This window comes from Solanum lycopersicum, chromosome 11 (assembly GCF_036512215.1).
Source record: "Solanum lycopersicum chromosome 11, SLM_r2.1".
NCBI lineage: Eukaryota > Viridiplantae > Streptophyta > Magnoliopsida > Solanales > Solanaceae > Solanum > Solanum lycopersicum.
The window spans coordinates 2,029,189-2,046,149 of record NC_090810.1 but is presented as its reverse complement, the minus strand read 5'-3'; the positions used below and the strand labels follow the sequence as shown (position 1 = coordinate 2,046,149).

The following is a 16,961-nucleotide window of genomic DNA, read 5'->3' as shown; positions in this document are numbered from 1 at the left end:
CAGATTTTACTTTTACGATGGAATTGCTGTACTTATATTGTATACGCCCATTGCGAATGACATCTTTGATGACTATGTACCAAAGCTCTGGTAAGAATGCTTGCTTGATTGTGTTGCTATCCGGTGCACGAATTCCATAGATCTAGGAGGTACACAGTTACCATTTTCTGTAACACGGTGTTACTTGTGTGTATATATTTTTGGAACTTAGAGGAAAAAGAAAAATAAAGCCTTGCTAAGGTTGGAAATAATTGATTATGGTGCAAGGGGCAATAAGAATGAGGAACAGACCGAAGCAGAGAGGAATTCAATCAAAAGGGAGTTCGAGAAGCTGCACAAGCTGAAGAGATCTCATGAAGACAAAATTCTTGGTGTCTATGGACCAAATATGATGAAAGAAATATAAAGTTTTTTTTCACAAACAGGCCAATGCACACAAGATATATAATTGTATTGACTAAATAGTAATTGATGAGGAACTGGTGGATGATGAGAAGGTCATAACGGTTCACATCCAAGGCTTTTATGACTAATTATTCAGGTAAACAGAAGAATGGAGACTGAGTTGGGAAGATGAGAACTTGAGTAGGCTCCCCGAAAATGAGAAGGAATGGCTGCAGAGAAATTTTACTGTATAGGAGTTAGAAGCTGTCATTAAATCCTTCAAAGGAGACAGTTCCAGGCCTAGATAGTTTTAATCTTCATTTCTAAAAAGATACTGGAACACAGTGAAGGATCACATCTGGAGAACAGTGGAAGCATTCTATCAGAAAAGATCTTTTGTTAAAAGCTTAAATGCCACCTATCTTGCTCTAGTTCCAAAAAGAGAAGGGGGTGGTTGAGGTGAAAGGTTTCAGGCCGATCAGTCTGTTAGGGAGTATTTATAGGATAATTGCTAAACTTTTGGCAGAAAGAATCAAGCTTGTTATTGATTAGCTATTTTCAGCCAATCAGAATGCTTTTACAAGGGAGCAAATAACTGATGCAGCTATAGTGGCCAATGAATGTCTTGATCATCTACTGAAGTCAAAAAAGAAAGGGATAGCTTGTAAGCTTGATCTAGAAAAGGCTTATGACCATGTCAATTGGTCGTATCTGCAAAATATTTTGTAATAGAACAAATTTTGGTGATTAATGGATTGGATGGATCAGGTATATTGCATATCCACCGTTAGAGTTTCCTTTATGATCAGAGGGAGCCCACTTGGTTTCTTTAAATCTTAAAGAGGATTAGACTAGGAGATTTGTTAACTCCTTATTTCTTTACTTTGGTGATGGAAGTTCTTAGCATGATGATAGGGACGGCAGAAAATTTTGGCTGGATAAAAGGAATGAGCTTTGGAAGAACTGGTGGTGATAGTGTTCTATATGCTGATGATACCCTACTGTTGTGTGAAGAAGATAGAAAGCATTTCTTGTAACTCAGTTTTATCTTTAGCCTGGTGATGGCTTCAAAGGCCAGAAGAACCCCTCCAAAAAATGTAAATGAAATGCTTTCTATCTCAGATTCTATATGCTTATAATACCCTACTGCTGGAGGTGGGCAGGAAGCTAACATTAAATTCTGGAGATGGGCATGGAGCTAACATTAAATTCTGGACAGATCTATGGGCTGGTGATGCATGCCTGAAGGACTGATTCCCTACTTTATTCAATTGCTCAACTAAAAGGAATGGCAATGTGGCAGATTTTCACTCAAATTCTGGTTGGCAGCAAGAGTTTAGAAGGAATTTGAACATTGGGAGGTAGAGGACTGCTGCCAATTCCTTCGACAAATAGAATCAGGCAAGGGCAAAAAATTTCTCAGATAGAATTGCTACAGCATGTTAACAAAGAAGCCAGGTCAAAATGGGTGGTTGCAACATGGTTGGGGGGGGGGGGTATGTTTTAACACAATAATCTGCAAAAAAGGGGTTTCATATTTATGTAACAGATGCTACTTGTGTTGAAACTGATTGACGAGAACCGAGGTGGAGTTAACGCCAAGCTTGAGATTTGGAGGCAAACCTTGAGTCTAAAGGGATCAGGTGGAGTAGAACCAAGATAGAATATTTGGAATGCAAGTTATATGACTTAACGTTTGAGCTTGACGTCAAAGTGAAGCTTGATACACTGATCATTTAGTCGAGGAAGTTTCAAGTATTAGGTCTGTTACCGAGGAAATAGGGAGATTGACGATGATGTCACACATTGTATAGGTGCATGGTGGATGAAATAGAGGTTCGGATTTGGAATCATGTGTGATAAGAAGGTCCACAAAAACTTAGAGGCAAGTTCTTCCGAGTGGTGGTTAAACCGGCTATGCTGTATGGAGCAGAGTGTTGGCCGTCAAGAACTTCGTTTAGAAGATGAAAATTGTGTAAATTGTGTAGATGAGGATGTTGAGATAAATGTGTGGGCATAACAGAAGAAATGACATTATGAATGAAGATATTCGGGACAAGGTAGCAGTGGCCTCAATAATGGACAAGATGCGGGAAATGAGACCAAGATGGTTTGGGCATGTGCACAAGAGATGCATGGATGCCCGATTGCAGAGTTGTTAGATGTTGGCTATGGATGGATTCAAGAGAGGTAGAGTCGGATCGAAAAATATTGGGGAGAGGTGATTAGGGGCATGACATTACTTCAGTTTATCGAGGACATGATCTTAGACATGTCCTCTTAGATAGGAGGTTATGGAGGACACAAATTAGGGTAAAATAGTTAACTGCTGTCTCTCGCTTATTCTTCTGTACTACTAGCCATACTTTTAGTCGTAGTATTACTCTTGTAGTTTCTTGTCCTCTGTGTTCGGTTACTATCTGTTGTTTTTTGTATTTCCATTATCGTTTTATCTTGTTAATGACTATTGTTTAGGATGATTTGTTAGTTTGTCTATAATTTTCTTCTCTGACTTCTTTATTTCTCTTTACTGCTTTGGACTGTTTTTTCCTTAAGCTGTAGGTCTATCAGAAACAACCTCTCTACCTTGAGATAGAAGTAAAATCTACGTACACTTCACCCTCCCCAGACCCTTGTGGGATCACATTGAGTATGTTGTTGTCTTTGTATGCTTTACTTGTGTTAAGAAGATCAAGAAATAGTGGAGTACCTGTTTATCCATTTCAGAGAGTTTCTAACAATGCTGGAATTATTTCTAAAGTATCTGTGTTATTGCATGGGTGATGCCTCAGAATGTGAGAGGTTTAATATAAAGTTTGCAACAACAGGTAAAGTTACTCACAAAGAGAATAAGCAGAGATACAGAGGACTATTCCACTGTAAATTTCTGGACAATATGGCTGGAAAGGTACAAGGCCTGCTTTGAAGAACACAGATCTCCAATTTTTAGGGTAAAAGATAGTCGTTTGCAGAATCTGTTCTTCTTGTGTAGAAGTAGTTCAATAGTTAGTTTGAACCAATTAATGGATTTTCTAGATTTGTTAGGAAGGGAAGTCTTGTAGCCTATTTTTCTTTTTGGAGTTCTTTTTCCTTTATGTGACCTTTTATTACTTTCTTGGTACCCTTCCAGTAAAACTTTTACCTTATAAAATAATATTCAGTAACTTGCTGGATAGTTTGTTGTAGTTGAAGGTAAAGACATCTTTAATTTATATAGATTTTGGTGCTTAACTACCCATTTAAGTCAAGGTCCTTTTTAACTATCCTCTATTTCAGTGAAGCACAGACAGTTGGTTACCGTTGCTTATCTATAAGTAACTTCTTTATGTAACAGCACCAAATTTGGTTCTCCAGGGAACTGTATGAAGATTTCGAGCATGCCTTTGAGGCTGGTCAATTTTTTTAGTTTACGTGTTCTGAATCACTATCTTTTTTCGGTTACTGTGTTTTGGATTAATTATTTATACATTGACTAAGTTTCTTAATCCAAATGCAGGTTTGAGCCAAAGCTACTGAATGTTGTCAACCTGTTGCTTCATGGATGAGTCCTCCCACTGGCTGCTTGTTACATTTCATTGAACTGGTCAGTCGCTAATTTTCGTTCACTTCATGAATAAGGTCAACTCTGAGATTGAACACTAGTAATATTGCAGGATTGCTCAGACATCCATCCCCTTTACGCCCTTTACGTATTGCCTGCCCTAACCATCCGTTAACTGGCAGGTAGGAGCTTATCTATGTGATTTGATACGCTTGTCGGTTATCAAAACTTCTCCTCTAATATGAATTGGTACGCTTCGTCACTTTTTGTTATACGGTAACATAATCACATAAGTAATGTAAAACCTTGATGTGTATAATTAAAGAAGATATATTTTACATAATTGATAGACCATCAGTAAATGTATTTTCTTTTTGAAAAAGCATCTGGATACTTTATTAGAAATTAAAAATCATTATATGTTTTTATTTTTTAAAGATGATGACTATGTATGAAGCCTTAAATTTGTGGTTTTGAGGCCGTCCATGCTGACCAATAAAACTTGGGTGGCATAGATTAATTTCTGGGGCATTCACGTGAGACTTCAGCCTCTGTGTAACATTTACTATCTCCATTTTTATAATATTTTTTCTGTCTCAAAATTAGTGTTTATTTTAAATAAAATCTTGAAATGATGAAATCATGCATGCACTATCAGCCTCCTATCGAGGAAGTATAATATTTCTTCGTTCACTCGATAATTAAAATAATATATTTTAGGTCCATTTTGATAAATTATTTCTTGTTTTTTAAAATTAAATAAATAAGAATGAATATATCAGTCTTCAATATAGTGGACAAGTAAAAATAGACGGACAGAGGTGGTTAAGTCCTGAAGGGTAAAATGGTCACACTATTCCCACCCCTCTATCTATATTATAGGTGTTTTTCTCATTTGATAGCTTCATTCAAAGATATTAGAAAACAGTATATTGTTGAAAAAAGGATGATCAAGATGGAGAGGAAGACTTTTGGGCTTTTGTTCCTTCTCATTGTGTTTGCCTCACGTAATTAATCTTTTTCCTATGATTTTGACACTTTTACTTTCTTTTTTATTTACAAAATTTAAAAATTATTAGTAGATAGTCGAACATTGTCGTACCTGATCATCTCCTACTAGTAAGTAACAATAGTAGTTGCCTAGTTTCTTATTCTCTAACTAGTGGTACTTCTTCTACTTTTTATCTTGTTATTTGTTTAAGTCAAGCTTTAGCAAAAACAACTTTACTCTATAAGGATAAGAAATAAGATCTATATACTGGATATGATTGTTGTTATTTAAAGAATTAAGATTGAATACATAACATTACATGTACATTGATATATAAAAAAACTTTTGATTTTAGACTTTTCGAATTTTGTGCATGTAGAAATGAGAATCCAACAAGTGGAGGGTAGAGTGTGCATCTCACAAAGCCATCGGTACCGCGGCCCATGCGTGCTTGACCACAACTGTGCTATCATTTGCCGCAACGAAGGCTTCTCTGGTGGAGACTGCATTGGCTGGCGTCGAAGATGTTTTTGTACTAAACTATGTTAATAGTAAAGAATCGTACTAGCTCAGTTGTTTGACTAGGTGTAATTTCCGTACTATCTTTGGTTTATTGTCCCTTTCTTCTTGTTTTTGTTTTGGTATTCACTCTATTTGAATTTGTTTGGCTATTTAAAAATCTCATATGATTTAACTACTAAAATTTTCGTTTTTGTATTAAAAGAAATAAAATAACACATGATAAGAAAGAAAAGTAAATTAATCAAAATGTACAGTTGTTATACCAGAATATATCCCACATCGGACACATGCTATAAAGTGAACATTTTCGGGCTACATTTAAAAGTGGTTCCAGCCAATTGAATGAATTACGCAGCCACGCAATGAGCACATAGCGAACTATTCTTTCGCCTTTTACTAAAGAATACCCTGTGCGCGTTGCAAATAGTGGCATACGCCAATTTTTTGAGGGTTTTTCTCTTTTTGAGAAATCCCATCAATTCATAGTTGAAAAGTTCTTCTTCATTGTTCAAAATAATTAATTTAATAAATCATGCGTTGTTTGAATATTATTGTAATTAGGGAAAAGAGTTAAATTTGCTCCTGAATTTATATGGAAGGTAATTATGTAATTAGTTGTCCATTAATGGTGGGGGCTCAAATATGCGGTTAAATTTTTGCTTAATGAGAAAGGATATTTTTGACGAAATTTTTGCTTAATGAGAAGGATATTTTTGATTCTATAGTTTGACGAAATTATTGATGAGAAAGATATTTTTGATCCTATAGTTTGATGGTAAGGGTATATTTGAGCTTATTTCTGATAGTTTAAGGGTATTTTTGACCCTTTTTCGATTTAATAATCATATGCATAGTTTGAATATTATAGAAATTAGAGAAGAGAGTTAAATTTGCTCCTGAAAGGGAGTATATTTTTGGTCAGTTAATGGTTGGGGTCAAACTCGCTCATATATAATAACTCAGAAGTGCTTTTACCTCAGAGGATTAAAAGGAAACATCACATTGTGCTCCTTTTAATTGGAGAGGAAAAAACAGGAACACATACAAACTGCATTCAGCACATAGTGCACTAATTGAATAGAAAGCATTGATGATCAAACATTGTCATGTTAACTGTTATCTAGTCGAATACCGAATCCTGACAGTACAAACTTGTGTTCCTAAGGTTTCCCTTTAAACAAGCAACAGCAGCATCTGGGGCATAAACAAACATCTGTTAGAGCTTTACTGTGGTCAAGCGACTGGCTCCAACGCTTCAATTGTCACCATGCTATTCCCGCGAATCAGCTGAAAGAGAAATTTTGCAGCAACACACCAGCATTAGCGATCATATTCAGAGCTGTAAGATCGCAACAACCAGAGTGAAGGAACAAGGGTAAAGGGAGAGAGGAGGAGAGAATAAGAAACTCACCACCATGCCAATTTCATTCTTATCATTGCCATTAACTTCCACTGTGTTGTCAATGACCAAATTCATGAACTGATCAAACCCACAAAGAGTTCCAGTGACTAAGCGGTTTGCATTCAACTTGACTGCGAAACAGCATTATTACTCAAGTGCAATATGTAAAATTAGAAAATGAGACCATGGATATTGATGCTCTCTCTGACTTAGAAAACACTATCTATAGAGATTTTTATCTCAAAGAGAACATCTTCATTCATACTGCACTTTAAAAAAAATTCTATGAAGTCCAGCGCGGAAGGTTAATGCAAACGATGCACTTACTAGGTTAATTTAATGAAACAGCTGCAGAGAATTCCTGATTTTAGCTTCCACCCTAAATGTGCAAAGACTAACATAGGCAATTGAGTTTTGCTGATGACTTGTTGCTATTCTGTAGAGGCCTAGAGAGGGTGCTATTTCCATACAACTACTATACTCTTATTTTCAGGTATCCTCAAATGCATCTGGCTGGTTGCTAATGTAGATAAAAGTGCTATTTACTTTGGAGGGGGGTTCAATCAGACATCCAGGACAAGATTTTACAAGTACTTGGATTCTCAAAAGGTACTCTACCTATTAGGTACTTGGGTGTACCATGGAGTACTAAAGAAGTATCTATTCTGCAGTGTCAACCCTTAATTGATAAGATATTAGGCAGAATATCTGGTTGGACCTCAAGGTTCTTATCAGAGCACAGTAGATTAGAAGTGTCTATTCTCTGTCAAGACTTCTGGTCACAAGTTTTCATCTTGCCCAAGAAGGTGATTAAATGTATTGAAGGTGTTGTAGGAGGTTCTCTTATGGACAGGAGGGATAGAGACATCAAGGAAGACACTTATTTCCTGGGACAAATTATGGTGACTAAAATCAGCTGGAGGGCTGAATAGAGTTGATCTGCTAGCATGTAACATGGCTGCCATTTGCCAAATGTTCTGGAATTTATGCCATGAGAAAGACAGATTATGGAAACAATGGGTACATATTTATTATGGGAAGCAAGGTAAATAATGGGTCGTCCATAAAATCATTAAAGCTTATCAAGACTTTGAGGAAGTTGGCCGGAAAGGGGAGATGAGATGGGAAAGTACTAACTGCAAAGGTAAGGATTCACAAGCTGAATTTTGCAGTGATGACACTAGCAGCAGGAGTATATTACATATGGCAAGAAAGGAAACCTGTGAATCTTCCAATCAAAAAACAGAAGTCCTGAAGCTCTCACTAGAATGATGTCCAGGATATCTACACTAGAGGAGTAGTGAAAGTAAGGCTATTTAGAATACTGGCTCAGTTGAAATATTATCATCCTTAGGCTGCTGTACTGAATATTCCTCGATTTTGAAGGATAGTAGGATGCTTCCATAGTGTAGATGCTTTACCAGGCTGGGGATGTCTAGGTCTGGGTTTTTTTGATATGCAATGTTCACTTTGGTTAAAACTGCTCATTTACGGAAAAAACAAAAAGGAGTTGTTCAAGTCTAGGGGCAGCTTTGCTTGGAAAAAAGTTGCGCACACACACTCAAGTTCTTTTTAACCCCACACATTGCAAAAGAAATTAATGCAGCAAAAGCATACTATGACAAAAGAAACATTCATGAAAAGGTTTTGGGTTGCATGATGACCAGGAGGTACTGTAAAATTGCAGTTTAAGCCGCTCAGACTTGAGCCTTTTGCATTAAAAGGAAATAACAGGGATGTGATTGAGAGATGGGAAATGCAGAGAGCATGGTAAATGATGCCATGGTAACGTTAGAGCAAGAGTATGAGGTCAAAATTGTTTCAGCTCTTAATAGTCTAACAATAATGTCTTTGATTGTGGCTGGTTATGCATTACTTAGTGAACTTAATTTTCTCTGTTCATAATGAGGAAGAGGACAAGAATTTATCCCTTGCCAGCAAACACAACTTCAACCTAGATAAAATCACTAACAGACACTGATAACTAGCAGTTTTGAACGGAGAATAACACATCAAATTGCATATTACAAGAAGAATAGAGTAATCAAAATATCTGTATTTAACTTGCTTTGATATTAGCTCATTGAGATAATGTCATGACATAAAGTAATAAGATTATGGGTGACTTCCTTCTTATGAAACACATCCATAAAGTAATAAGATTGATTTTTCACTGAAGGGGGAAACCCGTAAAAATGTAAAAAGGGACATGAAGACATAAACAATAATAGGACGAAAGTTTTAAGGATTGTTCCATACCCAACTGCTGCAACCAGGTATCTTCCTAAGACCCTTCTCACTCATTTTTTGACGCAACAGTGCAACATCTAACCACCTATTTGCCGCAGCATAGATGTCTGACAAAAGCACATAATTACCAGTATTTTGAGGCTCAAGTTCAAAAAGTCTATTCGATATCTCCTCGCCTACTTCAATGTCACAGTGTAACTTACAAGCCCCAAGAAGTGCACCCCAGGCACCGGCATGAGGTTCAACAGGCATCGACTTTATAAGTTCATACGCATCTTGAAGCTTTCCTGATCTTCCAAGAAGGTCTACTACGCATGCATAATGATCCGGAGATAGCTTGACAGAGTACTTGGTTGTCATTAGATTGAAGATCCGGAAACCCTCCTTTACAAGTTCTGCACGACTACAAGCTGTCAGAATTATCTTTAGGGAAACATCATCAGGCACAAGACCCTCATTCAGCATCCTATCAAAGAAATCTACAGCCTGGGAACCGCAACCATGAATAGACAGACCTTGTATCATTGAACAATATGATACTAGATCACGCTTAGGCATCCCCTCAAACAACATTTTTGCCCTTTCCATATTGCCACACTTAGCATTCATATCCACGAGGGCTGCAGCTATATGAACTTGATTAAGATCAAATGAATTTTGGCTCATATAATGTTCTACCCAGTTTGCCAGGTCCAGACGACCTAACTGGGAACACGCACACATCAAACTTACCATTATAAACTCATCTGGCCTAACATTCATCGACAACATTTCATGGAAAATTTTGACAGCTTCATTGGGTTGCCCGTTCTGAGCATACCCGGACATCAAAGCAGACCACGAAATGATGTCTCTATTAGAAGACCTATCAAACAGAAACCTCGCTGATGCCATGTCACCGGCCTTAGCATAACCATCAATCATAGTAGTAAAAGATACCACATCCTTATCAGGCATACTATCAAACAATTTCTTCGCGCCAGACAAATCACCAAACTTGACGAATGCCCTAATCATTGCATTCCCCGAAGCTACATTTCTCTGTGGCATTTCATCAAATAACTTTCTTGCTTCTAATAAATCACCAGCATATACATATCCAACGATCATCGCAGTCCATATAACCTCATTCTTTAGAGAAATTTCATCAAAGACTCTCCGCGCATACTCAATCTCTTTGCACTTCCCATAAAGATCAATCAAACTAGATCCTACAAACACATCACTATCAAGCCCATATCTAACTAACAACCCATGAATAATCTCACCTTCTTTCAAAGCCAACACATTAGAACAAGATTTGACCAACGAAGGAAAAGTAAACTCATCAGGTATCACATTCACACTTGTTCTCATTTGTTTCAAGACTACGAAACAGTCAACAAGAGATGATTTTTTGCTATACCCTTTAATCAATGTATTCCATACATAAACATTAGGCTGAATAACATGCTCAAACACACTTGTAGCATAAGAAACATCAGGCGAGAACACATTACATAGGGATATAAACTGGTTGATGATAAAATGGTCTTGCTCATAACCCTTTTGTATTATATGTGTATGAACTTGTTCAAGGTGTTTTATGCATCTGCTCTCTCTCAACAGATTTAGAACCGTAATGGATGATGGTTTAGTACTTGTGCATTTTCTAATCAAAGACATAACCACAAAAGCAAAGCAGATGGTGATGACAACTCCACATTGCTTCTTTATGCAAGAATTAGTAATATTTTTGACAATTATATGTATTTTGTAACTGTTTTTAGCTTGAAAGAGTGTGCTTTATTACCATCCACTATGTGTTTGATAAAATGACACAAAGAAATCAAGAAAAAGCTAACCCCACTTACAGAAGCTCCTGCTATTGAGATTTCTGCTAATAACTAAATTGCAGAACACACAGATTGAAGTTCCAAAGAAATTGGAGCAAGCAGCTTACAAAGTTCTTCATGATTTTGAGGAATTTGAATGAGCAGAGAAATAAGTTTGAGTTACAATGTGATTTATGAACGACAAGGCGGGTTACAAAATAAATGTCATTTTTTAGTTTTTTTTTTTAAAAAATAATATTATCTTATAAATGGGACTCTATATTATTTACAAATACTATAACTAGAAATCATATAAAGATTATTTTAAATACGAGTTTTAAAAGTTTTTATTTTTTTTAATTAAATATTGTGATGAGTCAAATGATGTCACATAAAATGAGACCGAAGAAGTACTATTTATTGATTTTCTAATGGACGTGATTTTTGCTAGTGTGATATATATATTGGGACATACCTGGTACTCCCTCCGTGTAAAATTATTTGACAATCGTTTGATTTGAAACAAAATTTAAGAGATAATATAATGAAATTTATGTCTAAAATTCTCTCTGGCTTTTTTATGACGATAATTGTTTCATTGAAAATAATGATGAAATTTCAAAGTTAAAATATTTCTTATTATAATAAGGTAACATTATTTTTTAAAGAAGCAAAACTATGTGTAAATTGGGACAAAAAAACACCAATCTACCAGACAAAATACCTAAACCAAACAAAAATATGATTTTCTAGATAACATTTAAATGTTTGAACTCATATCTTGATTTTAAGAAATAATTTTCTCCCAAATTAATGGGAAAAAACAAATGTGAGAAACAAAAATAATTGATTTAGAGCCTGTTTGGCTCAGCTTAAAAGCTGGTTAAATTGACTTAAAAGCTGGTTTTTGACTTATTTAGCTATTTGGCAATACTCAAAATAACTTATTTTAAGTTAAAAAAACTTATTTTAAACCAAAAGTTAAAAGCTGGGGTAGGGATGAGTTTTTTTAAGCTTATAAGCTGTTTTAAATTGACCACATTTTTATCTTTTTGCCCTTAATATTTTCATACAATCTCCAAATTACCTACATAACCATAATATCTCTTTCTTCCATTTTTCCCTTTTCACGTTTGGTATAGCAACTTCAGCACTTTTATCTAAACACATAACTGCTTATTTTAAAAATAAGTTTCAGCACTTTCAAAAGTACTTTTTTAAAGCTGCTTTTATTAAGCTCATCCAAACGGACCCTTAAAAACAGTAAGTTTAAACTGATTACATGCTTAAAAAGACGAGCAAAAAATATCATAGTTGTGTAACTGAGAAATACAACATGACACAAACAAATGTACATATAGAGATAATTAAAGTACAAGAAGACGTTGTAAAGTGCGCGAAGCTCTCAACTTTGGATTTGGCTCCTCTCCAGTAATACATATATCGAGTCTAGACAAAAGCTACTGAGTTCATGTGAATGCATAACTTCTAAGCTAAGTTCGCTCCTAGCTTAGAAGTTTGATCATCTCTCATCTTTTAATAGGATCATGTCTTTCGAAAATCTCAAGCACTTCCTTCATGCAATAATCAAACTGGGGAAAGAAAGCATTAAGGGTGTGTCTGTTACTTCTTTGAGCTCTTGTTAATCCTTCAACACAGCACAATTTATCGATGAACATGGTGGCATTCTACCTGTTTTCGTTGGAGGGGAAAAGGTCTTCTACCTTCCGAAAAATGAAGCTTGTATTTGGAAGATGAAGTCCTACATTGTATTCCTCGTCATTGAATTGTGTCCGATTCAACGTTGTTTTGTAACTGCTAGTGGCATACATAGGATGACCTCTAGCAATTGATGCCTGCAACATTACAGAAAAGTCATTTAATGCAAAGGCAGATTGTCAACAATATAACTAAACAAGTGATGAAAGAGGCAGATTGTCAACAATATTACAAATGGAAATAATTATATGAAAGCTTCAAGTTGATCTAGCTAGCATCAGAGATTTGAAACGTGTACTTGTACGAGTCTTTACTTTTACTCGCCTTTTGAAACAAGCATGATAACCAGTCAAAAGGGAAACTAGACAAGAATTAGCACTACAGAAGAACTAACCACGTGATCTTTACCCAATTCAAGAAGCCAAAATCTCCAATCTTTTAGTTCTTTGCCATCAACTTTGACAACTATGTTTTCCCAGTTTTTGTGATGAAACTCGATAGTATCCAACTTGTAACCAACACCGTCACCAATGGCTTTGACAAATGCTTCCTTCACACTCCAATATCTGCACAAGTTGTTAACAAATCTCCATCATTTAGCATGAATTTTGTTTCTCAGGGTGACAAAACCTGTCATTCAAGTTGTCACAAAAAAAAGATGTTCCAAATATCTTATTCTCTACCCTCTACGTCAAATTCAACTCTACTAGTTTGTTCAATCTCCCTAAAGTGATGTTCTGAAGGAGTTGTTGGCTAGTGAGTTGCCGTTCTTCAACCTGCTTTTCCCCGGAAAATAAGCAGGGGACGAGTTGGTCACAGCAGAAGACATTATTGCATTATGTCACCTACTGTAAAATGGTAGAAACCGATTGGTCACATGCTCACAAGCAAAATGATTGTTGAGCAGCTTGAATCACCTATATATATGGTCGTTCCCGGCACTCAGCAGTACGAACCTCCAGATCTCATTTAGAGAAAGAAAATGAGACACCAAACTCTAACGAGTAATGGAAGAGAAAGCAAGTTATACACATTACTTTTTCTTGGGATACTTCGACATTTTTACCAGATCAAACTCTCTGTGATCTCTGAACCGAACATAGAAGAAAGCTTTGAAATGCACATAATTATAGGAGTTTGAGGTTAAGCACGAATAAAATACTTTTCAGTTGTGGAATTTACATTTGCATTAAAGAAGATCTATAAATAGAGAGGTACCTATAAAACTCACTCAAAATCTGACGAGAAGAGCCAGCATTGATTATATTAAACCATTCCAGACTTGAGAAGTATGATGAGAAGCTCTGAATGAATTCTTCCACTGATTCTTTCTCAGGGATGGTTTGAGAAACAACATCCAATCCCACAAGACATATTGGTTCAGAAGCAATAGCCACAAAATCACCATGATGTGATGCATTGAAGTTAAAATTTGGAAACTCCAAGTTCAGTTTGTCACATTCCTAGAAGAGGATAGGATTAATGATATTGCAAATGCGAAGATATCGACTGCAAGTAACAGCAAAGCAGGTAGCATGAAGAACATACTCAAATTAAACAATCAATGTTACTCTGGCATCAAGCATGTAATTTCAAACATATATAATGAGAATCTTTTCAGCTGAATCAGAATATGTGATTCTGAATCTTTATCGATGATGTAAACATGAAAAATATGAGAACGCATCGGTAATTGGGAGAATTTTCCGAAGATGAGTTATGTAAATGCTGGTAAACTTTGTATGATAAGTTGCAATTGTCTATTTTCATGGATTTTACGGAGTCTACTTTGGGTAAGTTGGTTTATTTGGATACGGGAAACGACAGCTGCATCCACTAATACAAGGGGGAAAAGATCTATAAGAAGAAACCAGCACATATTAAAGCAATATTAATCACTTGAACACTTCCTCATTGATAAATAAGTGGGGTTCAAATAGGAGAGAAGGGCAGGACTTGGCCGAGAGACAACTTTCTTCATGGCTGATGAAACAGGACCAAAATGAAGAGAAAAAACTATTCAACAGATATTACGGGAAGTATGTGTTTGACACTGGTGAGAAGCTAATTCATCAATCGAGAACAGCAGGAAATTTCGTATATACCATCCTGAAAAAGGGGTTAACATCATGTTTTTCATATCATATTTCCAAGTATTTGTCTTGTGCAAGTTCTCTAGTGAATAATACACCTTTATAGAACATATTTCTAGTATAAGGCTACTGCAAATAATTATAGCAAAATTCCATCCAAGGACGAGTCATTTTACACCTCTAATCTTCGACTCTATAAGAAACACTTGGTAGAATGCAAGAATCCAGATAGTTATCGATAAAAAACACACATCTGATAAGGTACTTCAACGAGCAAACATGAAAAACATATTTTCAACAAAAAATGAGAACCAAAAGCTAGTGCATTTTCAACATTGTACCTGACTACGTTCTAAACATAACAGGTATGGTTTCCCCTCAGCAGTGCGCCTGATGACAATTCCGTTGTATGGGATCCCCAAGACTTGATGTATCAGTGCATACTGCAACAATCTGCTCACAAGAGCCCGTTTTCGATCTTCCATTTGAAAGAACCTAATCAACGAGTGACAAATCCGCTCAACTTTCTACAAAGGGGTAATCTTGATAACCAAAATCCTCAACAAGCTTTTTTAAACACACATATATACTTAAGCAAGTAAAAACAAAGTGCATATTCAAAATATTGCTTTGGTAGACACCTTTTAGCAATAGAGAATAAAAGAATTCTAGAATAAACCTACAGATGAAAACTTTTACTTGAAATACAAAGTGCATATCCACATTCAAAATTAAGGCAAGTATAACAAAGTACAAACTCACAATTTACTTCCATAGACAGCTTTATGCAATCAAGAAGGAAAAAGTACAGATAAAATTAAAACTCATTTTACTCAAAATGCTTCAATTGTAGTTCGATTATAGGATCTTTGTTGCAGTACTATTCTTCTACTATTTGTTGTTTTTGCTATTTTCTATTGTATCGTACTTCCACTACATCTTTTTCTAAACTATTTTTGTCTTGAACTGAGGGTTCATCAGAAACCATCTTTCTACCACAGAGGTAGATGTAAGGTCCACGTACACTCTACTCTACCCTCCCCAGATACCACCACTCGGGTATGTTGTTATACAACAATTTAGCACTTCAAATAAAACATAAAAACTTCATGCATTTAAGAACCAAAAGATAAAAGCTTTACATGATATACATAAGCATTTCATATAAAATCTATAGACACTTTGTGCAATCAAGAACCAAAGTAGTATATACTAAACTTAAAGATTAAAACTTTATATGATAAACCTAAATTTCTAGCATTTTTCATACAAAAATTATGTACCCTTTATGCAATCAAGAAGGAAAGATGTGTGTGATAAAGCTAAAGATGAAAACTTTACATAAAAAAAAGTAAAGGACAAAAGAGGATAAATCAAGAAACCTGGTAATGGAGGAGTGTTCATGTTGGGGAAGAAAGGACATAGCAAAAGAGAAGTAATTGGGAGATGGGTTCCATTCAGAAATGTCAACTATCCATCTATGGACACCCTTCTCCAAATCCATTTCCAAAACTTACATAGAAAAGAACAAAATGCTAGAATTTCAACTTCTCTTTCTAATAAGTTGTCGGTGGTATCCGTATTGAAACACGATTAAATTTCAAAATTTCTAATAAAAATTAACACCTTCTGATTCAAATTCAAAAAATAATTAGAATAAAAGAATAATTATCATTCCGCAACTCTAATAAGTTATCGGCATAATTTTAAGTTTACTAATGAGACAAAATTTAGGATATTTTAATAAGTGTCTCTTAAAAAATAAATTGTTTCTGTAGCTTCAATTATATATAAAATATGAAAAAGCTATAATATATAAATATTTTTTTTAATTTAATTTTAACTGAAAGTCATAATATATAATTGTGTCTTCTATAATATAATACAAATCAATTCAAATATATGTAACGTTAATTGTTTCCATTATCAATACTCTCTATCAAAAGAATGAAATGTCCTTTCCATTATTTGATGGGCATCAACTATGGAGTTCAAAATATTTTAATATGTTAATCCTAATTTATATGATATATTTTTTTTTAATTATTCTCATGAAAATAATATTTTTTTTCTTTTTTAAAAAATTAGGGAAGCAAAATCTTGTTAATTGACTAATTTGTTTGTGTGTGGATCACTTTCACATAATCAACAATTAATTGCCTACCAATTCTTTGGCTTTGCAGTCTTGAATTAGGTGGCCAAAACGGTTGAGCAGAAACAACAATATTCTTGTAACAAGAAAAAG

The 16,961-nt window shown here is 35.2% G+C and overlaps 2 protein-coding genes and 1 non-coding gene across 5 annotated transcripts; 1 reads left to right on the top strand and 2 right to left on the bottom strand.

The window, feature by feature from the left end:
• Window positions 1-5,787: 5,787 nt before the first annotated feature.
• Window positions 5,788-11,164, bottom strand: LOC104644453 (putative pentatricopeptide repeat-containing protein At5g37570). Of its 2 annotated transcripts, none has more exons than XR_011212419.1 (3): window positions 9,100-11,164; window positions 6,850-6,971; window positions 5,788-6,725 (listed from the first exon to the last, which is right to left on the bottom strand). XR_011212419.1 is itself a non-coding variant. In XM_069291383.1 (3 exons), exons 1-3 carry the CDS (start codon window positions 10,753-10,755, stop codon window positions 6,672-6,674), a joined length of 1,827 nt encoding a protein of 608 aa, XP_069147484.1. In that variant the 5' UTR covers window positions 10,756-11,141; the 3' UTR covers window positions 5,788-6,671. The 2 variants fall into 2 exon arrangements, 1 of the variants encoding a protein (XP_069147484.1); XM_069291383.1 differs by having other exon boundaries at window positions 6,850-6,966; window positions 9,100-11,141.
• Window positions 5,792-5,909, top strand: LOC112940404 (U5 spliceosomal RNA). The gene has a single exon (XR_003244475.1). It is a non-coding gene; the product is annotated as a U5 spliceosomal RNA (small nuclear RNA).
• A 950-nt stretch (window positions 11,165-12,114) lies between the features above and the next one.
• On the bottom strand, window positions 12,115-16,300 carry LOC101246107 (uncharacterized). Of its 2 annotated transcripts, none has more exons than XM_010314221.4 (5): window positions 16,099-16,300; window positions 15,058-15,211; window positions 13,842-14,086; window positions 13,018-13,189; window positions 12,115-12,760 (listed from the first exon to the last, which is right to left on the bottom strand). In XM_010314221.4, exons 1-5 carry the CDS (start codon window positions 16,218-16,220, stop codon window positions 12,593-12,595), a joined length of 861 nt encoding a protein of 286 aa, XP_010312523.1. In that variant the 5' UTR covers window positions 16,221-16,300; the 3' UTR covers window positions 12,115-12,592. The 2 variants fall into 2 exon arrangements, with proteins under 2 accessions (XP_010312523.1, XP_010312524.1); XM_010314222.4 differs by having other exon boundaries at window positions 13,032-13,189; window positions 16,099-16,272.
• Window positions 16,301-16,961: the final 661 nt, after the last annotated feature.